At 53.0% G+C, this 22,943-nt stretch overlaps 11 protein-coding genes across 11 annotated transcripts; 5 read left to right on the top strand and 6 right to left on the bottom strand.

Moving 5' to 3' along the window:
- Positions 1 to 134: 134 nt before the first annotated feature.
- On the bottom strand, positions 135 to 1,220 carry PFLUO_LOCUS8167 (uncharacterized protein; the record flags this gene model as incomplete). The annotated part of the gene is made up of 1 exon (XM_073785876.1): positions 135 to 1,220. One exon carries the CDS (start codon positions 1,218 to 1,220, stop codon positions 135 to 137), a length of 1,086 nt encoding a protein of 361 aa, XP_073642188.1.
- Positions 1,221 to 1,856: 636 nt separating this feature from the next.
- PFLUO_LOCUS8166 (uncharacterized protein) lies at positions 1,857 to 3,841 on the bottom strand (the record flags this gene model as incomplete). Its single annotated transcript, XM_073785875.1, has 4 exons — positions 1,857 to 2,652; positions 2,726 to 3,560; positions 3,622 to 3,737; positions 3,837 to 3,841. 4 exons carry the CDS (start codon positions 3,839 to 3,841, stop codon positions 1,857 to 1,859), a joined length of 1,752 nt encoding a protein of 583 aa, XP_073642187.1.
- Positions 3,842 to 5,020: 1,179 nt separating this feature from the next.
- On the bottom strand, positions 5,021 to 6,370 carry PFLUO_LOCUS8165 (uncharacterized protein; the record flags this gene model as incomplete). Its single annotated transcript, XM_073785874.1, has 1 exon — positions 5,021 to 6,370. One exon carries the CDS (start codon positions 6,368 to 6,370, stop codon positions 5,021 to 5,023), a length of 1,350 nt encoding a protein of 449 aa, XP_073642186.1.
- Positions 6,371 to 6,888: 518 nt separating this feature from the next.
- PFLUO_LOCUS8164 (uncharacterized protein) lies at positions 6,889 to 8,047 on the bottom strand (the record flags this gene model as incomplete). The annotated part of the gene is made up of 2 exons (XM_073785873.1): positions 6,889 to 7,850; positions 7,918 to 8,047. The coding sequence occupies 2 exons, from the start codon at positions 8,045 to 8,047 to the stop codon at positions 6,889 to 6,891; spliced, it is 1,092 nt and encodes a 363-aa protein (XP_073642185.1).
- Positions 8,048 to 9,242: 1,195 nt separating this feature from the next.
- On the bottom strand, positions 9,243 to 10,838 carry PFLUO_LOCUS8163 (uncharacterized protein; the record flags this gene model as incomplete). Its single annotated transcript, XM_073785872.1, has 1 exon — positions 9,243 to 10,838. One exon carries the CDS (start codon positions 10,836 to 10,838, stop codon positions 9,243 to 9,245), a length of 1,596 nt encoding a protein of 531 aa, XP_073642184.1.
- A 1,489-nt stretch (positions 10,839 to 12,327) lies between these two features.
- PFLUO_LOCUS8162 (uncharacterized protein) lies at positions 12,328 to 13,440 on the top strand (the record flags this gene model as incomplete). Its single annotated transcript, XM_073785871.1, has 1 exon — positions 12,328 to 13,440. One exon carries the CDS (start codon positions 12,328 to 12,330, stop codon positions 13,438 to 13,440), a length of 1,113 nt encoding a protein of 370 aa, XP_073642183.1.
- A 742-nt stretch (positions 13,441 to 14,182) lies between these two features.
- On the top strand, positions 14,183 to 14,781 carry PFLUO_LOCUS8161 (uncharacterized protein; the record flags this gene model as incomplete). Its single annotated transcript, XM_073785870.1, has 2 exons — positions 14,183 to 14,272; positions 14,377 to 14,781. 2 exons carry the CDS (start codon positions 14,183 to 14,185, stop codon positions 14,779 to 14,781), a joined length of 495 nt encoding a protein of 164 aa, XP_073642182.1.
- A 1,132-nt stretch (positions 14,782 to 15,913) lies between these two features.
- Positions 15,914 to 17,571, top strand: PFLUO_LOCUS8160 (Methionine aminopeptidase 2; the record flags this gene model as incomplete). Its single annotated transcript, XM_073785869.1, has 6 exons — positions 15,914 to 15,953; positions 16,010 to 16,132; positions 16,241 to 16,836; positions 16,890 to 17,153; positions 17,209 to 17,457; positions 17,515 to 17,571. 6 exons carry the CDS (start codon positions 15,914 to 15,916, stop codon positions 17,569 to 17,571), a joined length of 1,329 nt encoding a protein of 442 aa, XP_073642181.1.
- A 201-nt stretch (positions 17,572 to 17,772) lies between these two features.
- Positions 17,773 to 19,283, top strand: PFLUO_LOCUS8159 (sphingolipid delta-4 desaturase; the record flags this gene model as incomplete). The annotated part of the gene is made up of 3 exons (XM_073785868.1): positions 17,773 to 17,970; positions 18,097 to 18,375; positions 18,462 to 19,283. The coding sequence occupies 3 exons, from the start codon at positions 17,773 to 17,775 to the stop codon at positions 19,281 to 19,283; spliced, it is 1,299 nt and encodes a 432-aa protein (XP_073642180.1).
- Positions 19,284 to 19,812: 529 nt separating this feature from the next.
- On the bottom strand, positions 19,813 to 21,036 carry PFLUO_LOCUS8158 (phosphatidylinositol-binding protein scs2; the record flags this gene model as incomplete). The annotated part of the gene is made up of 7 exons (XM_073785867.1): positions 19,813 to 20,259; positions 20,316 to 20,408; positions 20,465 to 20,580; positions 20,641 to 20,699; positions 20,763 to 20,785; positions 20,855 to 20,925; positions 20,997 to 21,036. The coding sequence occupies 7 exons, from the start codon at positions 21,034 to 21,036 to the stop codon at positions 19,813 to 19,815; spliced, it is 849 nt and encodes a 282-aa protein (XP_073642179.1).
- Positions 21,037 to 21,740: 704 nt separating this feature from the next.
- Positions 21,741 to 22,766, top strand: PFLUO_LOCUS8157 (uncharacterized protein; the record flags this gene model as incomplete). Its single annotated transcript, XM_073785865.1, has 3 exons — positions 21,741 to 21,822; positions 21,869 to 22,206; positions 22,260 to 22,766. The coding sequence occupies 3 exons, from the start codon at positions 21,741 to 21,743 to the stop codon at positions 22,764 to 22,766; spliced, it is 927 nt and encodes a 308-aa protein (XP_073642178.1).
- Positions 22,767 to 22,943: the final 177 nt, after the last annotated feature.

The raw sequence follows: 22,943 nt of genomic DNA, 5'->3' as shown, positions 1-22,943 counted from the left end.
CAATATTGCAGTATTCGGAAACGAAGCATGGGAGAATGTTTCAAGGTTTCCTTTTTCACCTAGTGCGATAGAAAACCAACTGCGATGGGCAGGAATACCTAATCCATGCCCTGCCTGAATGAAAACAACACCTTTCAGCATACGAGGGTGTCCTTCACCGGCTTTCTGTCTAGAGATTCCAACATGCGCTGCCAGGATTGACAAGCCCGTGCGGCATGCTCGTCCGGCACCTGAGTGTTGCCTTCCTCAAGAGTTCGCGAGAATACCTCCATGCTGACCCATCCAGTGTAACCCAAACGGTTGAGACAGGCATCTGCAACCTCTCGGATCGGAAGGTAACTTCCTCGCTCTTCCTCACACGGGAATAGACGAGCATTTCGGGACCAGGCCAGTAGCTTAGGTAGCCCGGATTCTTGCAGGAAAGGAGCCTGTGGGTCGACACGCTCGCCATCAGCCAGCTGAACCATCATCACTCGGCCCGGATCGATCTCTCGAACCAGCCGGTCCATAGACATCAGTAGATCTTTGTCTACACTAGCCGATTGGCGTCCCGTTGGACTAGTGGGATCGGCCCACACACGGGCCGCGATGTTGAAGGTATCCAGACAGATACCAAGGTTGGGCCGGTTGACCCGCCGCACCACGTCCCAGGAATCCTCCCACGTGTTGATATGCGTTCCCCAGGCGAGTGCCTCGTAGGCGACACGCACGGGGAATGCTAGATCGGCCGCTTGAGCCAAGTCAGCCGCTAGCCGGTCTCGGTCCCCAGTGACCTCGGAGGCGTCTAGGAAAGATGACGGGATGAGAATGAAGAGATTGTCGCCCAGGATCTTCGCCAGTCGGACCCAGTGCTGGAACTCTTCTACACGCCGTGCATGGTGGGCCGGATCGATGAGACCTTCGTAATGCCGAAAGGGCTGCAGTGCCAACACCAGTAGATCATGCTGTGCACAGAGATCGCGAATAGTATGCGCAGCGTCGATCTCATAGTCCCTGTCGGAGCGGTCCGCGTTGGCGCCGGGCGCTTCACGACGCAGCGCCTTGGCGAATTGCGCTAGATCATCATAGAAGAGCTCGAGGCCTTGCTGGCCGTTCTTTGCAGCGGCGTTGATTTTGGCTTTTAGAGGGTGCAAGTGAGCGGCGCCGAGGCTCACCGTCGCAATGGCCGGCCTCCATCGTGTGTTGGACTCAGAATTGGGCGGGCTGGGGAGAGAATTCATGACCCGCGCTTTTCTTTTTTATTTCTTTTTGTGGCGCTCAAAGCGAAGGAATCGGATAAACAGGAATGAGAGAGTTCGAAGATGGCATTGCGGTTGACCATCCTTCTCGGGCACCGTATATCAGTGTTTGTAGTGTAGATCACGACCTCAGGCCACGCGCCGTGCACCTTTTCCGAGTGCCGCACACCGGGTCGATGAAAGCCTTCAGCAATCTGACGCAAAGTGGGCCTTCCAGCCGTCACTAGTGGTCGAGAAGCGAGTTGTGGCACCGAGCGGTTGAGGTTCGTGTAATTAGTGCAAAATGCTGAAGACGATCCAGGCGATCTGCTCCACTGCGGGCGGCACAGAAGTCTGCCGAAAACTATCGATCTGCATGGAGCTTTTAATGGCTTCGCAAAGAGAACTGACTGTAGAAATTCCGGTTCCGCGCTAGTAGCGCCTCTTCGCTTTACGTACCAAAAATTCGGATGATAAACACATTGGAGGGTGGTTGATAATAATCTCCCGAGTAGACGGCATAATAAATTATATCCATGCTTATGAAGTAGTCTATTTGGCTACCTTTTTGATAGAATCCCTGGTACACAATTCTATATATCAATACTAGAGACAATGTAGAATCATCAGGAGAGACAATCAGGATCGCCACACGTCGTGCAAATTGGGCTGGATCGGACAGCCAGTAGGAACAACAGAAACCCTGTTCTTACCACCCTCCCAGGTGACAGTATCATTTGGTTCAATCTTGTAATATTTGTATTCAAACGGAGTACCCGCTGAAACCAGCTCAACGCTGCCAAACCACAAGTTGTCCGTCTCAGTGTAAAGATTTGCACTGAGTGCAAAGCCATCACTCGTGTTCCAGTTGCCGAGCGCGCTGATGTTGCCACCTATGTAGACATTTTCTCCATAGGACGTGCTCTCAGTAAGATAGAATGTGATTGGGACCACATCTGTCGCAGGCACACATCCAGCAGTTGAGGTGGGGAAAGTGGAAGTGACAGGCGTATAAGTTCCTGTCACAGGAGAAGCTGAGCAGGTAGAAGGAACTGTGTTTGCAGATTTTTCGCCCCATGACGGGGGCACAGCTGAATCTCGACGCTGAATAGCAGTCAAGAAGGAAGCAAAAGACCAAGTCAGGTCATTGGCTGACAGTGGAACGCTGGTGTTACGGTTGTATTGCTCCGCAAGTGATCCGTTAGATGGTGTGTATTGCTCCACGAGGTTGAGGAAGCCGTCTGCATAAGTTCGAATAGCGGATGTGAGCGTCTTGTAAGATTTGCTGTGTGCCAAATAGGTGCCTGTCTTCACGGATGAATCGAAATCCTTAAAAAAAGGCAGCGAGGTCTCGGTAACTTTGAGGGAGCCAATCTTGTTCCATTGGTATAAGGCATCGTAGAGCAACTCCGCCGATGCTAGCGTGGCGAGGTACCTATACAATACAGACATTCTTTAGCCTGCAGTAACCCACGAGAATTGTTTCAAAATAGAAGAAATTAACTCACCATGGATTGCCTCCTTGATAGACATCCTCCGGATAGCGACCTACATTGGCAGCTGACGTTTTGGGAATGCCAGCATTGATTTCATAGATCGAGCGGAAAGAATCAACATAAACCTTGTGATTTGCCAAAGACCTCGCTGAGCAGGGCTGGAAAGTTGAATCATCACATTGGGCTTCTGGATCAAAGGTGTGGATGCTTCCCAAGACGGTGTTTGCATCGATCCCGGTGCGGCTGGTATCGAGATTGATATTGGCGGTGATGTACTTTCCGTTCCAAAAGCTCTGCAAAAAGCAAAGAATCTGAGGAGCCTGAGATGAGCAAGCAGAACATGATTTGTCCAGCTTCTTCGCAAGACTTGCTCCCTGGACCAATGCGCGATGTTGAACAGCGAGGGTGAAGAAAGATGACCCATCGGTCTCTTCCCAGAGATCAAACCCGGTCTCGTTCCAGTACTGGCCCACATACGCTAGGTCGTTTGAGATAACTGGCCACATAATTTCTTTTGCTTCCGAGATCTGGTCGTGAGAGACCAGCCAATTCGCATATGTGATCATGGCGGTCGCCCGGAGAGCGGGGCCATCCCGCTGAGGCCGACCCCAGGCGCCAGTGAATGGATTGAGATCGATTTCAAACTTGGGCTCGCCGAGGCCTGTACCATCTTCCAGGGTGCCGGATGGATTAGATACAGTCTGGAGGACTGCTTGTGCGGAGACATAGTTCCGGATGTCGGTTTCCAGATCGTTTTTGTCGCTCCCAAAGTCGGAAGTACCACTGTCGAACAGATCGATCAAGCATTTGAATGTAAGAGCTGAATCGCGGGTCCATGTATAGAAATCTGGTAGCAAAATCAGAACCACACTTCCATCATACCCTGCAAAGTAATTGTCATATCTTACAGTCCGGGTTCGCTGTATTGGGGCTGGCAATAAACAAGCCGGCCGCTGTACCAGGAGCCTTGCTCCCTTTGTTCCCCAGGTTGTCCAAGACACCCTGATAAGACCTCGGGCCTTGGCTAGAAATGAAAGAATCGAGGGTGGACCTCGATAAGGGGTTCGCAGCTGTCAGCTCCTCCAAGAGGAGGAGGCCAGCAACGCCGGTAAGAAAAGTTGACCGCATCTTCAACCACAGCCAGAGGCAAGGGTTGTGAATGAAGGGAATGAAAATGCTTATTTTTTTTTAAAAAAAACTAACTATAAAGTTACCGGGCGCACAATTTATATTTGTTGAATTTGCACGAGGTCATGTCCGAACAAGCTCGGCACTTCGCATGCGGGGATTGAAGCCAGGAGCCCCACAGAATCACCGATAAATTTCCGTACTGCGTAGGGATTGTCAAATCTTCATATTTTAGACCAATGTGACGACGCATGAGCCATGTTATTGCTTTTAGTGAGATTAGGTGATATTGCTAAGTGCGCGTCCTGGGAATATTGTCAGTAAAGCTGACTGCTGGCGTCCTAGAGCAACGGCAATTAATATAGAGAAAAAGCCCCACCCGGATAAACAAAGCTCACTCTACATTGTTGCCGATAGGCTTGCCGACCTGGCCGAACAGTCTGGCCAGAAATTCATAAGTCGGGCGGCAATCTAATTCCGAATTGCACAAACTGGGATTCGATGCTAAGATAGTATCTCTACCAACACCTCCTCGAACATCTCCCTAAAGGATGTAAATTTTTGCGAAATTGATTGTGCCATGGAAGACAGACACTATAACATTGAGCTCTCCGCAAAATTTGGTATATCTGCGCTTCGCGGGAGACTTCTTTCTACAGTCCCGACGTGATTTCATTTCCGACGACAGTATAGCCATATTCAGCATATGCAACTGGTCACCAACAGGCTCCCAGAGAAGGTACTGTCAGTGTCAATGATCTCTTGTTCGCCAAATACCCAGCAGTCTCTCCTGGTCAGTTTGTGTTGGCCAATTAGTTTCTCGCGTGATTTTGATCATAAAGCCAATGAGTTGGCTCTGGTCGCGCTCTTTCCGAAAATAACTGCCAACAAACCCTAGTATGGCAGAGGCGTTAAAGAGACACCCGATATCATTGCTCGAGTATGCAATGTTGCAAATCATGCGGGCATGTTCGGTTATATCGGCCTGAGCAACAATTGCGGTTAGTTACACCACTCGTCATTCAGCATCTATTAGACGTGGGAGTCAATGCCAACCTCAATCTGCTCGTTGAACAGAAACAAGTCCATATTCTTTGGCCGTTCCGTGTTATATAACTTCATCAGTATCCGCGCTAGATGATAGAATTGCCACGCGACCCCTATTCCCTTTGTCAACAGTCAAGCAATGATAACATTGAAATGCTTCTCACCATGCCACCTAGCCAAATATTGAATCGAATCTCCTGATACATGATATGGTAAATATTCTTTCGGTAGGTTTGTCTCCCACGACTGCAGCAGATGGTTCAAATACTTGGGATCAATCTCCTCGTCCGCGCCTCCCCAGGCAAAAGTACACGCCAGAGCGGCGAGGTAGCATGCTCGATCAGCCCAACTACTCTCGCCAACACCGTCGTCGAAGTTCTCCACCTGAATGCCGTGGCTTGGCTTGAGCTTCGGAGGAGCTCTTCTGAGCAGCGCCTGGCGAATGTCTTGCCTCATGTATGTCCATAGTGCCGCGCCTGGCAGCGAATCGTGGGGAGGCAAGAAGTTCTGAGACGCGATCAGGCTGAAGGCGCCGGACAGATGAGCGCCTTTGTCGTCCGGTGCTTCGGCGTACTGCTCGACGTGTCTCAGGATAACCAGCGTGGCGAGCAGCGTCTCGTCAGTGCTCACGAACACCTCGTCCGAGAGCAGTGGGATCAGGAGCTTGATACAGGCGCTCGTGTATTGCTCGCTCAACGAGCTATCAGGCACCAGGCACCTGGCCGAGTAGGAGAGACAGGCAAACAGCAGAACAGAATTGGAGACGGCCAGACGCGGAATGGTCAGGGAAAAATGTTGAGAGGGTGATGTGATATCAAGCCACGAGCCAGCGTGTTCGATGTAGAAGCGGAAGAAGCAAGCCTCGAGCGGGAACTTCAAGATCTGTTCCGGGATCCACTCGCAGTGCGACACGTTGGCGAGGTAGTCTCCGGAGGCATCTGGAGGTGCATCCCGTAGCACGTCTCGGATGAGCTGAAAGTTGACACTCATGCGCCGCCGACGATCCTCGGAGACGTTGCTTGCGGGCTGGCTGTCTTCGACGGAAGCGCGGCTGGCCGAAGACGCCGTCCTGGGACGGGCGGCCGAGCTGGAGAAGGACCGAGGATCATGGCTGAGCCGGATTTCGTGGTTCCAGACACATTCGCGCTTGGCCTTGGTGCAGTTCTCACACACGGAGCGGGTCTCGTCGCACTTGATATGTCTCTGGCGACACGTCCGGCACCCGAAGCGGCCCCTCGGCCCCTTGGGCGTGGGCCGTTTCTTCTTCAGGTTGGTTTGATTTTTCGGAGAAGAAGGCGGGTTTGTATCACCCAAGTCTTGGGGGTGTCCGATCCCTGGGAGTTCAATCGCAGGCAAGCTGTCTGAGAGATCGAGAGCAGCTGAAGCGCCGGAGGCACTTCCCGGACCGGGAAAAGTAGCGGCTGGCTGCTGGTGCCTCGATGGCAAATGGTGGAAGATGTGTTTTGTTGGTAGGCTCGACATGGCGCAGCCGTCTTAAGAGGAAAATGCGTGGCAGGAAGGGTTAATGAGAAATATCCGCGCTGTCCTCAGGAGGCAGCCAACTTCTCCTGAAATACATCAGTAATAAGACCGGTAGCGAAAAGGAACTAACGAGATGGTACTCCAGGTCTCGGGGCGACCCCGCGTTTGATCTGAAGCTAAGCGGCCTTGCCCCGGATTGCGAATTAGGGTCGCCCGACAAGAGTCAGCCAGCGACCACCAGGGAGGCAAGGCAGGGTGGACCGAGACTATTGACGTCGTGGAGCTGTGCTATGGTAGGTAGACGACGGTGGTTTGCTGAAATTATAATCCACTGGTCAATTCATAGCTGCACCCGGTCTATCTACTCTCAGTTTGCCCTCATTGAGCTGATCATATCTACGTGAGGAGGCTCTTCTAAAATCACAAGATGCCCTTGAGCTAGTTGACGATGAAAGGTCTATTTCGGTTTTTCCCTATAGCCACAGAATCTCTATTTAGATACTTTGCCGAGTGTTATCCTACGCCCATCTATTGAAAAGCTCCTCGCCGGCCGGCTTGTTGTCCAGCACCTTCTCGATCCTCGACTGCAGCGCCGGGTTGTTCTTGAGCTGTTCATATACATCCAATGCCTTCATGTTTTCCTTCACTTGCTCCGGACGGCTAGCGCCCGTGATGACGGTGCTGACCTGCTCGTTAGACAAGCACCAGGCAAGGGCGAGCTGGGCTGTCGTGCAGCCGAGCTCCTTGGCCACGGCGCCAAGCTCGCGGACCTTTGCGATCTTGGTCTTTCCCTCCGGCGATGACAAGGCCTTGCCGAAGTTGATCATGTTCTGCTTGTCTGACGAAGCTGCATCGGCCCCAGTCAGCCGTGATCCCTCGGGAATGCCGTCGTTGTATTTGCCCGTCAAGACGCCGTTGTCCAGCGGGGACCAGATGGTCAGACCGTAGCCGTAGTTGCGTAGGATCGGCCGCAGCTCATCTTCTACCCGATCTCTCCAGAATGCGTTATACTGGGGCTGATCGCAGACAGGCGCAATGAGGTGGTGGACGGCAGCCATGTGGTGTGCCCGCTCGATGTCGTGGGCCTTCCACTCGGACGTGCCCCAGTACAGGGCTTTTCCGGACTGAACAATCTCGGTGAAGGCCCGGACGATCTCTTCCATCGGCGTCAAAGCGTCGGGCCTGTGAGCCATGACAACGTCGACATAATCCAGGCCGAGGCGGTTGAGCGAAGCGTTCATGCCCTCGAATACGTGCTTCTTCGAGAGGCCGGTGTCATTGGGTCCGGCCCCGCCCCAGAAGAGCTTGGTCGAGACTACTATGTCGCTGCGCTTGAAGCCCAGTTCGCGAAGGGCCTGGCCGAAGACCTTTTCGCACTCCCCAGACGCATAGACTTCAGCCGTGTCGAAGTAGTTGACGCCGTGATTGAAGGCCTCCAGCATGCACTTCTTGCTGGTCTCCTGGCCGACTTGGCCACCGACTGTCGCAGTGTTAGCGGGAACAACGCTAAACGGGACTTTTCAGCTGCAAGCTGGGACCGAACATACCTGTCACCCACGATCCGAACGACAAGGCCGAGACCTTGAGGCCAGTTCGCCCTAAGAATCGATATTGCATCTTTCCGGGGTTGAAAGCTCGCACGGCTGCGCCGTAGCTGTTGACGCCGTTGGTAGACATTTTCTTCTGTGTTCCTTTCAACGATACCAGAGCAGATAGTCTTGAGATTATGATCGCAATTAGTTGCAAGAGAACTACTTTCGAGAACCAGCGGTCGTCTGTTCCCCGTCCATGGCCTCAGATATACCTTAGCCGGCCTGCTGTATCGGGCGTCGACTCCAGATCGGCATGATAGCGAGTCGCATCATCGACGGGCGATCCTAGCCGAAAAAGGTTATTCGCGGCGAGACGGCCGCCTGCGGTCGTGCCGGATTACCAGTTCGAGTTTTGAGGGGCCACGGATCGCCCACGCTTGGACCGCATCCCCCGCGCCCATGACGACGGGCACAAGTCACTACCAAGCTTCGAGCCAAAACACCATCCTGCGCATAGCCATGAGTCATGGGCCGCGATGGCACTGCCGGTGATCTGGCCGACTCTCTGCAGCAAATTGCAGTTGAGGAGAGCTCGTGGGGGCGGGCAATTGCAATGGCAACGGGCTTTATGGCTTTGCCGCTGCGCACGTGATCCGGGCAGCCCTACCTTTCGACAGCTGCTCAGCCTGCGATAGGTGGATGAACAGATGTATGGTCAACTAGATGACTTTACTTCTTTCTAGATGACTTTCTGCAATCTCGAGTCGGTCAGGGTCTGGAAGCAAGCTAATTACGAGCCTAGATGGCTGTAGGTTATCACCAAAATTTGCAACAGCTACATAATGTCATTCGTTGAAAAAGCAAAAGAACTAAAAAACGACAAAGATAGTGTAGAGTTTCAAGGACGCCGAAGCTCCCACCTATTCTATACCCCATATGTCTTTCACAGGGCCAAACCAGAGTCAAGCTCCACACGGTCTGGTCTTCTTTCCCTTTGATTCTGCCAATCCCATTCTTTGGGCTGCAAGATAGTAGATAGGGACCGTAAAAATCTCGTTAAGCCATTTATGCACATCGTTAATTATCTGACGAGGCATTTGGCTACTCCTTAGACTATTCGTGCAGATGCACACCTTTCGATCGATTATCAAACTATATATCAAGCCCGCAAAGAGGGAACGCGAAGCCACAGATATCCCATGGTTGATGGGCCCCACGACGTAGTACATTTCATCCAGACACCGGCTCGACAGAAGGCGCTTTCCTGCTGTCCCAGATCCTTGCGTAGACTCTGCTTAACCTACACCGAGACAACCCGTCCATTTCTCCTCAACAATGGCCTAACTTTCGACCTGCGAATCATTCGAGATGGAATCGCTTCCGTCCGTAGCGTTCTCATGATGCTCAACCACGCCCTTCTCTGTCCCGATATCGATCTCTCCCCTTCGCCGCGCATTCTCTTCGTCGTGCCGCATCTGGATACGCTCCCTAGCCTGGCCGCGGGCCCCGGCAGTCAAACCCTTGAGCTCGAAGAGATAGTCGACGTCCTCGAGCTGCAGGTCCGTCGTCTCTGGGAAGAAGAAATAGACGAGCGGGATGAACACGGCGTTGAAGACGGTGAAGATGATGTACGTCTGCCATCCAATATTGTCGATGGCCGATGGCGTGAACTCCACCACGGCGAAGTTGATGATCCAGAAGCCGGCCGACGCCATCGCTGCGCCGCGCGCTCGCAGCTGGAGCGTGCAGATCTCCGAGGCGTAAAGCCACGGGCAGGTCAGCCAGCCTTGGGCAAAGATGGTGTTGAAAAGGAAGAGCATGGCGGCGCCGACGATACCGGCCGCATAGCTGCCGTTGTGTACAGTGATAGCAAGCACCATCATGGTCATAGACTGCCCGAATGCTCCCCACAAGAGCACCTTCCGTCGTCCAACCTTCTCGATGTAGAAGATGGGCGGGATCGTTGCCAGCATGTATTCCAGCGAGTTGAAGCCGGCGACGAGCTGAGATACAGAGCGGCTCATACCGATCGAGTTCTGGAAGATGATGGGCGCGTACTGCGTAATCAGGTTGATACCGCTCATCTGGCAGCCGAGCCCCGCCGCCAAACAGAGTAGCATCCGCCGGCCGTTCTGAAGGTTTCCGCCCGAGAACATCCCTCTGATGCTCATGTTGCCGCCCTCCTTTTCCGTGGCCACGGCGACTTGGATCTCCTCGCACAGATTCTGTACCCTGGAATCATTGAGTTCCACGTTCTTGCCGACGAGTCGCGCGATGACACGCCTCGCCTCATCATTGAACCCGTGATGAACCAGCCACCGGGGGCTCTCTGGCAAGATGTGAATCAAGAAGAGGATTGCAGCGCTGAAGGTGGCCTGGAACGCAACCGGAAAACGCCACTGCGCCTCGTTCGAGAGAAAGGACGACCCGTAACCGATCCAATAGGACGAAGTGACGCCGCAGATGCAGATCCAGTTGAAGATGCAGGCATTCCGTCCGCGATCATGGGCCGGACAGCACTCGGCCTGGTAGACCGGCACGCCCGCCGTAAGCATACCGATTCCAATGCCTGTGATGCAGCGCCCGACGATGAGCTGGGCCACGGAGTAGGATGAGCATTGGATGATGACGCCGAGGAGCTGCATGTAGATGCCCCAGTTGAGAGTCCTTCGCCGGCCGAGCCAGTCGCCCACGAAGATGACGGCGATGCTGCCGATAAACGCCGTCAGCTCGTATATGGCCACGATTGTGCCCTGCAGGCCGGCGTCTGGGTGGTTGAAGGTCTTGCCAAATTGGTTGTTGGCACCTATCAGGTTGGCCATCACGCCCTGGTCGTAGCCAAAGAGAGAGAAGCCAATGGAGCAGACCACAGTGATGAGGTTCACCAGGAGCTTGCCCTGCAGACGGCTCTCAAATTTAGTCCTGAGAGTAAACATATTGCAAAATGCGAACACTTTCCAAAGTGTACTGATTACTAGAGAATGGGCTTCTGCAGTTCTCGCAATATTGATGATAAGAGGGGCGGGATGGATGTTAAGAGTGGGTGCATGCAGGCATATTATTATGTTGCGGTTTCAGGAGGCTTTGAAGCACATAGTTTCAAGGCGGGCTTGCAAGCTGAAGCTCGCGAAGTATCTTTGCGAAGGCGTTCAGAAGGCATTCATCGTCCATGGGAGGCCAGCTGATTCCGCAATGCTATACCCCGGATTATCTCCGACCGTCGCGTGTAAACTTATAGCGGCCGGGGCCACCACTCGCCGCGGCTTTCCTAGTGCGGTTTAAATTTTAAGATGCCCGGCGATTATATTGCAGTAGACTGTGGGGCTGGTCCGGCCCAGGACAGTTTGAGGGGAGAATCTTGAGCTGGGACGTGTGACCCCAGACCCACTCGTAGTCCTCGGTCTGGGGAAGAACTCGGACTTTGGTTTCTTTTCCTGGACAAAGATCCCCGCCCCCGCAGATCAATGCCAGCGTCTGTCCTGCGTCGTTGACCCGGCATCAAGCGACTAGCCGGTAACCGTACTAATCAACGTGGCCCATGATGGCACCCGTGAACACTCGAACTCCCGACCGGAAAGAAGTAGAGTGGCTAAAGCGCCATGCAAAACTCGCCATCCTATAGGAGCGACTAATCAGTAGTCTCTCATTTGACACACTGCCACAAGCAGAACGCGCACCGCCGCGAGTTCCTCCATGGGGAAACTAACACTGTGAAGCCCCCGGAATCACGCATCGTCGCGGTCTTCTAACGTCATGGAGCATCCCGCGGCGAGATGTCCCGCCGACCGCAGAAGTTCTGGGGACGAATATGTCTGTTCTACTAACTGGATGGGTGGGCTTGGTGCGTGGGACAAGCGTACAAGTATGGTGACAGATGGAATGACGAGGAAAATGATACCATATTCTTTGGCCGTTATTTGAAGTTGAACTTTTCGCGATCACTTTGATCATAAAGTAGACCTTCACTCTTCCGGGTCAGGGCTACTGCCAAATTCTTGACACAAAGCCTTCTTGTGGCTTCGCCAAGGCGACACAAACAGCATCACCATGGCGCTTATACTCTTCATTGCGGCAGGGACCACCCTTTTCCTGCTCTTCTATCCCATTTTTGAATATATAGTGGACTCAAAGAATCTCCGGCGCTTCCCTTCTCCTGGTATTGCTGGCTTTTCAGACTTGTGGGCTCTCCGATATCACTGGACAAACAACCGGTACAAGGCAATACACAATGCGCACCGCCGCCTTGGGCCGGTTGTGCGAATCCAGCCCCATCATGTCTCATTCACAGACCCGCGAGCCTTGAAAGACATTTATGGGCATGGATCTGCCATAATAAAGGCCCCTTATTATGAAAACATCGCTGGCGGCTACCATGACATTGCCAATTCAATTGACCGAGCCGAGCACTCGAGGAAGAGAAGAATCATGAGCCACGTTTTCAGCCACAAGTACGTTTTGACCATGGAAGAAGTTATCAACCGAGTCCTCACTGAGCTTGTCACGGCGCTGGACAAGAGGGTGGCCCAGGATCTTGACATCAGGTACTGGTTCAATCTCTTTACATTCGATGCCATTTCCAGCCTAGCATTTTCGGAACCATTCGGCTTTCTGGAGAAAGGCGACGACCTCACGTTCTGCGAGAGACAAGACGGCTCGACCTATTCCGTCAAGATCGTCCAGACGTTCCACGATGCAACTACGTATGCTGCTTTCATGGGCCACGCCAGGCCAGGTCTTGCCTCTCTCATCAAGAATGTCTTCGGCCTCATTCGCGCCCATGGAGCTAACTCACTGCGTGACTTCGGAGCTATGTGCACTTATAAGGCGAATATGCGCATCAAGTCTGGTAAAGGAGACCGGTTCGACTTTTTCTCCAAACTTGAAGAAACCTCCAAGAGCCAGAGCTCTCCGATGCCTTACGGCGAACAGGTCGCGGAAGCAGGCATCATGCTCAACGCCGGAAGCGACACCACGTCCAGCGGACTGACAAACACAATATTCCTGCTAGCGAAACACCCGATAGCGCTCCGCAAGCTTCGCCGGGAGCTCGAGGGCATCATGGCTGCGGACGAGACCACACCAGAGTTCGACAAGCTCATGGCGTCCCCCTATCTCCGGGCGTGCATTGATGAGTCGCTGCGCCTTCGCCCTCCTGTCGCTATTGGCCTTCCGCGCGCGACGCCAGCCCAAGGAGCAACCATCTGTGGCCATTTCATCCCCGGCGGCGTCACCGTCTCCGCCCCGATTCTGGAGCTCAACAGACATCCGGATCTCTTTCCCAACGCCGACAAATTTGACCCTGACAGATGGTTCGACGAGAAGCAATTGCCCAATCTCAAGGAATACGTCCAGCCATTCTCGATCGGCGGCAGGGGCTGCGTTGGGAGGAATCTAGCTATGATTGAGCTTACCAAGGTCGTCGCAACCGTGGTAAACAGATACGAGGTGGAACTCTTGCAGGACGAGTTACCTTTTATTGAGAGGTTCAATATGAACCCGGGAGCATGCCACGTCAAGCTGAACAGGCGGGAGAGGTAGGCGAATAGCACGTTGCGTATAGAGAGACCTGCAAGGATCATTTCCACGGCCCTGCAAGTGTTGTCACTTCACCTAATAAAGGACACTAGTGTTAGTAGTATGTGATTCCTACGTTTCTGCAATGAACGCACGGATATTTCTTCCTTACCAAGCGGCCGCGAGGTTGTTGTTGGCATCATATCACGCCATACAATACCATTAATGTATCTAAGAGTGCTCGTCCTATCACCAACCATAAGCAACTACATGACGTTATTGTCATTGATAGCACGTAATGTTTCCTCCCTTTCCATTCACAATTCCATGTTCGCTTCACGACAATGCTGGTTCTACATTATGCGCTCAGCTACGCGACTCACGGATATATTTTATTCGTTCTAAGGAATCACAACCTGTAAAGATGTTGACTCGAATATGCCAGAAAATCAGATATCCAAAGTCCCTAAATGAGTATCAATGGATCATACGGATATCACGGCACACGGAGATGGAGGGGCAAGAGTACGTTTGCGAACCGCTCCTCGTCCACCTCGTAAAGCAAACCCTATCATGAAATGATTGGTGATACCGCATATATATGGCCTGTGACAGACTGTGTACGTAATTCTGAGATGAAATGACGCGGAGGCAGACGAAGATGGCAAGGACGTATATTTAAGCCAGAGGCTGCTCAAGGTCACCATAGGATAATTCATACAACTCACTCAACTCAGTCCATCCATATTCATTTACGAACACAAACATGGCGCCATCTATTATTGCCGAATCGCCTGCCACAGAGGTCGTCGTCCCTGTCAAGGCTGATCCTGGAAAGAACGAGACAAAGTCCAATGTAAGAAGAATCCTTGATGAGGAAGGAGGAAAAACCACTGCTAGTGTAGGTCATGATTGAACCTGTAATTTCCCCACGTATAACTAACCTCGAAAATTGCATAGTATCCAAACTACCTCCCTACTTGGGATGATGACGAGAAATACCCTCCTCTTGAACCCTTCACTCATGTTGAACACGGGAAGGATGCCGATCCCTCCTTCAAAGACCTGCTGGTGGAGGGCTCTAAGATTCAAAAGCTCACTCCAACCATCGGCTCCGAAGTCACAGGTGTCCAGCTGAGCAAACTCACTCCCGCCGGAAAGGACCAGCTCGCTCTCCTTGTCGCCCAACGAAAGGTCGTTGCCTTTAGAGATCAAGACTTTGCGGATTTGCCGATCCAAGAAGCCCTCGATTTCGGAGGCTACTTTGGCCGGCATCATATCCACCCCACGAGCGGATCACCAGAGGGTTATCCTGAAATCCACCTTGTTCACCGGAACAATAATGCGTGGAAATATGACGAGTAACTCGCAGCAAAGAATAGCAGCGTTGCATGGCATTCGGATGTTACATATGAGGAGCAGCCACCTGGTACTACGTTCTTGTACCTGCTTGACGGTCCGGAAGTCGGTGGTGATACCGCTTTTGTAAACCAGGTTGAAGCCTACAGGCGGCTTTCTCCAGCAATCAAAGAGAGACTGCATGGTCTAAAAGCCGTGAATTCTGGAGTTGAACAGGCTGAATTCAGCTTGAAGCGTGGAGGAGTTGTGAGACGCGAGCCGGTGAAGAGCGAGCATCCTATTGTCCGGACCCATCCGGTGACTGGCGAGAAAGCGCTCTTCGTCAATGGTGGTTGTACGTACACTTCCCCACTCCTTTACAGTGCTTGAACTAACGCAACGAGAAGTCACTCGCAGCATTTTGGGACTCAAAAAAGAGGAGAGCGATGCCCTGCTGGGATTTTTGTTGGCTCATGTAGGCCGCGGCATTGACTACCAGGCCCGGGTCCGATATGCTCCAGGAACTGTTGTTGTTTGGGATGTAAGTGAATTCTTCAATAAGTCAATGACAGATTCAGTGTCTAATAAGTGCATAGAACCGTGTCACTGCCCACTCTGCAATTGTTGACTGGACTACTGGTGAGCGTCGCCATTTGGCACGGATTACCCCACAGGCCGAGCGCCCTTACGAAACGCCATATGTTCCGGAGGATGATAAACCATATGGAAGTAAAGCATGAGACATTTTATAGAATTGAGGGCTTGGGTTATTTTATATGGTATAATTTCGTTTCAACAACGGCTATAACTTATGGGTTTACCTTCAGCATAACGCTTTCATATTCGTAATGTTTGTATCTTAATCTGCTTTGCTCTACTCTTGTCCCACAGCCAAGGTGATATGAGATTGGAGCTCTGTGACGAACAATTATTGGATTAATTCCTCTACTTAGCTCTTTTACACCATCTTTGTCATGATAGTTTTTTTCATAATTCTCAATAGGTGATTATAGGTCTGTCATTACCAAGTCTATCCTCATTCATACTTAAGGATCCGGTTATCTTATCGCAAAATCTTCCGTCCCTCTCCACTTCTTCCATTTCTTCTTCACCTCCTTCCCTTCCCATCCTTGACAATCTATCCCCGACTCCAGCAGCAATGGCAGCTCAGGCTAGCGAGAAGCTGGAACAGCTGGACCGTGAGACATTCTTCTCTGTCGCTCGCCTGCTGTGTGACTGACCCCCGGATCTGCAGTGAACGGCCAGAACGGCGCCGCCAAAACGGATGCCGCGGCAGCCGCTCCGGGCGAAGCAGAGGACGACTCCGACGATGACCAAGAAGAAGGCGACGCTGCTCCAGATGCCGGAGCGACCGGAGGTGAGTTGATGCGTTGATAGTGTCCCGAATTATATTGTTCCATTCTTCCCCCGCCTTCCGCTGTTTCACCCCACCCACACGACCAACCCCAACTAACAAATTGGGCAGCCGCCAAAAAGAAGAAGAAGCGTAAGCCCAAGAAGAAGAAGAAGGCCGGTGCCAAGGTCCAGAGCTCTCCGCCACGGGTGCCCGTGTCCAACCTGTTCCCGAACAACCAGTATCCCGAAGGCGAGATCGTCGAATACTTGAACGAGAACGCCTACCGCACCACCAACGAGGAAAAACGCTACCTCGATCGCATGAACAATGATTTCCTCCAGGAGTACCGCCAGGGCGCCGAGGTCCACCGCCAGGTTCGCCAGTACGCACAGAAGAATATCCGCCCCGGCCAGACTCTGACGGAGATTGCGGAGGGCATTGAGGACGCGGTGCGCGCCTTGACCGGCCACCCGGGTCTGGAGGAGGGCGATAATCTTAAGGGCGGCATGGGTTTCCCCTGCGGTCTGAGCATCAACCACTGCGCGGCGCACTATACCCCGAACGCGGGCAACAAGATGGTCCTGCAGCAAGGGGATGTGATGAAGGTGGATTTCGGGGCGCAGCTGAACGGTCGCATTGTCGACAGCGCGTTTACCATGTCGTTTGATCCGGTGTATGATCCGCTGCTGGCAGCCGTCAAGGATGCTACCAACACTGGTATTCGGGTATGTTCTGTTTTTCATCCCATCTGTCCTTTATATTTCTTACCCGTCTCTAGGAAGCTGGAATTGACGTCCGCATGAGCGATATTGGTGCGGCTATCCAAGAGGCGATGGAGAGCTACGAGGTCGAGTTGAATGGCACCATGCATCCGGTCAAGTGCATTCGCAACCTCAACGGACATAACATCGACCAGCACGTTATCCACGGCGGCAAGAGTGTGCCTATTGTCAAGAGCACCGATCAGACGAAGATGGAGGAGGGAGAGGTCTTTGCCATCGAGACATTCGGTAGTACCGGCAAGGGCTACGTGCGGGAAGATGTCAGCTGGTGCCCTACCTACTCATTTTGGATCAATTTAGTGACGTTGTTAATAGATGGAAACCTCGCACTACGCTCGGACACCAGATGCCCCTAACGTGCCTCTGCGCCTCTCGTCGGCCAAGAATCTGCTGACCGTGATCAACAAGAACTTCGGCACCCTGCCCTTCTGTCGGCGGTACCTGGACCGGCTGGGCCAGGACAAGTATCTGCTGGGCCTGAACAACCTGGTCTCGGCGGGCATTGTACAGGACTATCCACCTCTCTGCGATGTCAAGGGCTCCTACACCGCCCAATTTGAACATGTACGTTTCTGTCTGCTTCCTTTTTCTACCGGATTCTCACTGACTTTGTTACCACAGACTCTTGTGCTGCGGCCGAATGTAAAGGAGGTGATCAGCCGCGGCGATGACTATTAAATATGTGTCTGGTTTATAAAGTAAATGGTTTTTTTCTTCTACTTAGATGAAATTGTAACGATTTTCTGTTATTTATAGTTGGTGCCAAGCCCGTCCACCGCCTGTGCCGAGTCGCCCCACGTGGATCTTTTGTTTCACTTCATTGTTTCTTTTCTTCACTCCTTCCCTTCGATGTAGACCTGCACACTCGTTTTTCTCTCCATGTCTGCAATCGAAACAGCCTCGCCGCACCTACGGGTGTCCGCGAAGACATCCCCATCCACCACCTCCGCATCACAGCCCACCTCCACCAGAATCCCTCCGCCGCAGGCCTCCGCCGTTGACGACCACTTCTTCTGGACATACACCGAAGAGCCGCACCGCTCACGGCGGCAAGCCATAATCAAGGCCCACCCGGAGGTATGTCTACTTGTTCGGATCCAATTCCCGCATGGGAGTGGACGACCCAAAAAAAAAAAAAAAACTCCGTTCCCAGCTTCCCCCTCTCCCTGATGCCCATATGCTAACTCTCCTATTTCCATTTAGGTCACGAAACTCTGCGGCCCAGAGCCACTAACGAAATATGTCGTCCTCGCCGTCGTCTCCACCCAACTCACATGCGCCTATCTCCTCCGCAACACCTCCATACTTGACTGGCGCTTCCTGGCAACCGCCTACTTAATCGGAGCAACGGCAAACCAGAATCTTTTCCTGGCCATCCATGAAATATCACACAACCTCGCTTTCCGCTCCGCCCTGGCCAATCGGCTGTTGGCTATTTTTGCGAATTTGCCCATTGGGTTGCCGTATAGCGCTGCCTTTCGGGTGAGATTCTCCTTTCCCATGGGACATACATACTCTCAACATCGCCACATAAAATGCAACATGACAGCTAAGAAAAACCCCCACAGCCCTACCACCTGACGCACCACAAATCCCTCGGCGTAACAGGCCTCGACACCGACCTTCCCACCGCACTAGAAGCCTTCTTCCTCAACTCCGTCCTCGGCAAAACTTTCTTCTGCACATTCCAGATCCTCTTCTACGCCGTCCGCCCAATGTTCATCTACAGCCCGCCCTTCACATCCATCCACCTCCTCAACCTAGCCGTGCAGCTATCCTTCGACTACGTGCTCACCCAGGTCAGCGGCGGCTCGCTGCAGCCCCTGCTGTATCTCGTGGCTAGCTCGTTTCTCGCAGGCTCGCTGCACCCCTGCGCGGGGCATTTTATTGCTGAGCATTACTTCTTTTCGAAGGCGCAGGGTGGCGGAACAGAGAGTCTTTCTGAATTGAAAACTGCATCCGCTGCGGCCGGGAAATGTGCCCCGGAGCATCCATTGGACTCGCTCCCCCCGCCAGAGACATACTCCTACTACGGGCCCCTGAATATCTTGACTTACAATGTCGGCCTGCATAACGAGCATCATGATTTCCCCGCCATCCCCTGGACCAGATTGTATGCGCTCCATGAGATGGCGAGGGAGTTCTACGAGCCGCTGCCGTGCCATCGGAGCTGGGTGTGGGTGATCTGGACTTTTATCCTGGATAAGAATGTTGGGCCGTGGTGTCGCGTGAAGCGGGCGCAGGGTGGGCGTGTTGTTGGTGGTGGAGGAGGAAACAGCACGAAGAAGAATGGCACTGATGGGCGTGGTGGGGAGGGTATCTCTGCTGCGTCGGCGGGTCCGGCAGGAGAGGAAGGGGATGGGTGGAAGGAGAGTGAGATTCAGTGCTAGAGTAGGCTTCTTTTTGTTGGTTTCTTCAATGCAATAATCATATAGACTGGAACACTGCCTACATACCGACCTGTAGGAAGCTACGACGGCGGTTAGGGAAAGTAAAAGGAATACCTTGTGAGGAGCTAGTTTGATATTCGTCTATCGCAAAAGACAAAATTGAAAACGAGCCGCTCAGTGCCGTTCATCGTAACGTGTTCTTAGACAAAGTAGGAAAGGAAAATAGAAAAAGAAAGAAAGGGCAGCAGAGCAGGCGTCGAGCTTCCAGAGGATTCATTGCAGATCCCGGAGAGGCGGACAGCCAGACAGACAGCACGGCAGGGATTGTAAAATAAAATATCGATACTGGGAACAAGAGGAAGGGGGAAGGGAAAACACAGACAGAGAAGAAGGGCTGATGCTGTCACGAAAGAGAAAAGAAAAAAAGAAAAGGGAGCTCTTCAAGAGACAAGACACAAGGACAGAAAAGTCGTCGGAGACGTGACGCGATCGGAGAGGCCATGAGCACGCAGAGTCGGAAAGAAAAGGGCTAGAAGAAGAAGTATGCGATCAAGAAGCTGATCAGGCACAAACCTGCCACGATCTGGAGGGGTACGCCCGACGTGCTCTGCGAATTCTGCTGCCGCATCATGGCGGGGGGAGCACTGCCGCCAGCCTCGCCGCCGGTCTTCCGCTGCCGCAAGCCCTGATCTGCCAGGCGGTCCTTGAGCCGCTGGATCTGTTCTCGTGCGTCGGAGAGCTGGGCCTGCATTTCACTTGAGGATTGAGGAATGCTGGCCACAGCGGACTTGGCGGTTGCGATGAACCCCTCTTGGGACGGCTGGGGGGAGGACTCGGTTTTGATGGGCTTCTCGGTGAAATTGGGAGGGGGGAGCGGGGAGGTGTCGTCGGTGCTCTTCTTCGTCGACAGGCCTGGGGCGGGGGTTTCAAAGTCTCCGCCGGGAGAGTTGTAGGCTGGGAGATCTTCGTCGATAGTCTAGAGTTATGTTAGTTTGAGAGCGTCGGGAGGAGGGACAATCGTTGTTTGTTTACCTCGCCTGCGCCGGAGCCTGAGGTCGCATCGGATTGCAGCCAGGTCACACGGATCTTGCGCTCGACCACGGAAGTCTTGGGGGTTTTCTCGAACTGCAGGGCATCATTAGTTTGGGCGCCTAAACATCGAGTGGGACGTCTGCACATACGATCGACGTAACGTTCGCAAACTCCATGTCACGAGTGACCGACACAGACTGAACCAGGAACTTGTCCTTGCACTTCGCATCCAGAGCGGGCTCCTCCTTCATGGCCTGCAGCAGAACTATCCAAACCCATCCCATTAGCACGTGCGAGTCAAAAATAAGAGCGAGTATAAACCAACCCTGCACATCGACACTCTTGCCGGGCTCAATACGGCCGGAGTTGGGGCGTACGCAGTAACTGCAGGATGATCAGTCAACATATCTCGAGGCAGTCACAGAGGATCGCAAAGTAGCCACATACTGCTTCGGGGCGGTGGTTTTGACCTGTTGACCGGGAAAAAGAGCACACATGTCAGAAGATGACAAATGCCGAGGGAAGCAAGAGAAACGTACCTTGAATACCACGGCCTCCTCGTTCAGGTTGCTCAGATGCAGGACCTGGCACACTTCATGGTTGAAGGGGCCTGCACCGCAGAGGCAGGTTAGCAAGGCACCGCGGGAGAAGTCGCGGGCAGGGCGGACGTGGCCAACTCACGCTTGAAGCTCAGCTCGGGGGGATCGATTTCCATAGACATGGCGGGCGTCGACACGTTAGAGAGATGGATGGAAGGAAAGGAAAGACGGGGCAGCACGGAGTAGCGCGCGCGATTTGCGAACACCGGGGAAGAAGGCAGTCAAGGGCGTCGAGTTGATCAGGAGTTGGTCGAGTTGGTTTGGTTGGCTGGCCAAGCATGGGGAGAGATGACTCAGCACAGGGTCATGTGATGTCACTCGCAGGCAGTGAGATTGTTCGTTTCGAGCGTCGATGGACTAATTCTCATGGCATGGAGTCGATTGGGTCGTTGGATGATTGTTTATCTGGCACTGTTCGTCGTGCCGAGTGCATGTGATGTCGCTGTGGAGAAACACACATCTCTGTTGACTTCCGAAACTCGCCTATCCGGTTCAACTCCGGCATGGCACAGAATTCCCGAATTGATGTTGGACCTCGCTAGAGCTATATAATAATTCTAATCATTCCTACCAAATGGTATATCCTGACCATACACACCTATTGTGGTACCTGAACCATGTCCCGTAGTAATACTACTGTTGTTGCTAGCGGGGCCATCCCATCCCGCAATCTGTCGCTCGCCGCCTTTCCTAAATACGTCAGTCACCCGGAAGCTGCTCTCCTCCACATCAACTACTACATCCACCACCTTCTTCCCGTCCATCCTTCTTCTCTCAACCGGGTGTAGCTGGCCACAGCTACCTCACTTCACCTCACCCATCCACCATGGCGTCCGACCTGGACCAGCTCATTGAAATGGGCTTCGACAAGGAACGTGCGCAGCTGGCAGTCTCCAAGGCCGGAGGCCGTAAGTCACCTCACCCATACCAATACCTGTCTAATTATCCGCGCAGTGCAAGGCGCGCTCGAATGGCTCGAGACAAACCAGGACAAGTCGCTAGAGGAGATCAAGGCCGAACAAGCGGATGACGAGGAGGGTCCCGCCTTGCAACCGGGCGAAGAGGCGCGCAGCCTGGTGTGCAACGACTGCGGCAAGAAGTTCCGCAGCCAAGCACAGGCCGAGTTCCATGCATCCAAGTCGCAGCATGTCGATTTCTCCGAGTCGACCGAGGATATCGCCCCCTTGACGGAGGAGCAGAAGAAGGAAAGACTGGAGGAGTTGCGGCAGAAGCTGGCGGAGAAGCGCGCCGTGCAGTCGGAGCAGGATAAGGCCGATAAGAAGAGAAACGAGGTACGTATGGGATTTGGCGTTTCTGGTCGGATTCTCGTTAATATCCTCCCCAGGAGATTCGGAGAAAGAGCACCAAAGAGAGCCAGGCCGCCAAAGAGGAACTGGAACGGAAACAGCAGATGAAGGAGGCTGCGGCAAAGAAGCGGGAGAAACTCGAGGAAGTGGAGGCGAAGAAGAGGATCAAAGCCAAGATCGAGGCGGATAAAGAGGAGCGCCGGCTGAAGGCTGAGCGCGAGCGAGCTGAACGGGCTGGCGTGGCTCCTCCACCGCCGCCAGCGGCAGCTCCAGCGCCGACCACATCGGGCCCCGTTGCGTCCAAGCCTGCTTCCGCCTACACCGAGACTCGCATGCGTTTCCAGACCTCGAAAGGCAATGTGATGAAAACATTCCCGGTCACCACCACACTCTTTGAGGTTGCTGCAGCCCTGAAACAGGATGAAGGACTCGATGTACAGAGCTTCACTCAGAACTTTCCCAAGAAGGTGTTTGATGCAGAGTACTTTGGAGAGAGTCTGAAGGAGCTTGGGCTCGTGCCTAGTGCAAGTCTTGTCATTCAATGATTGGGCCAATACTCTGGTTGTTTTTAATTCCATTCAACCACGGAAAATAAACTGAAATCCCATCCGTTGTGTCAATCCACTTTGTAATCCTAATCGATTCTTTGTATACTCGACACGATAAGAGCTTGGTTATCACCACGTGACCACGCGCCTTGCCCGTGTCTCCTGATAGAGGCG

The sequence above is a fragment of the Penicillium psychrofluorescens genome (genome assembly GCF_964197705.1).
Source record: "Penicillium psychrofluorescens genome assembly, chromosome: 5".
Classification (NCBI taxonomy): domain Eukaryota; kingdom Fungi; phylum Ascomycota; class Eurotiomycetes; order Eurotiales; family Aspergillaceae; genus Penicillium; species Penicillium psychrofluorescens.
The sequence above is the reverse complement of the archived record's forward strand: the minus strand, read 5'-3'. Positions and strand labels throughout refer to the sequence as shown.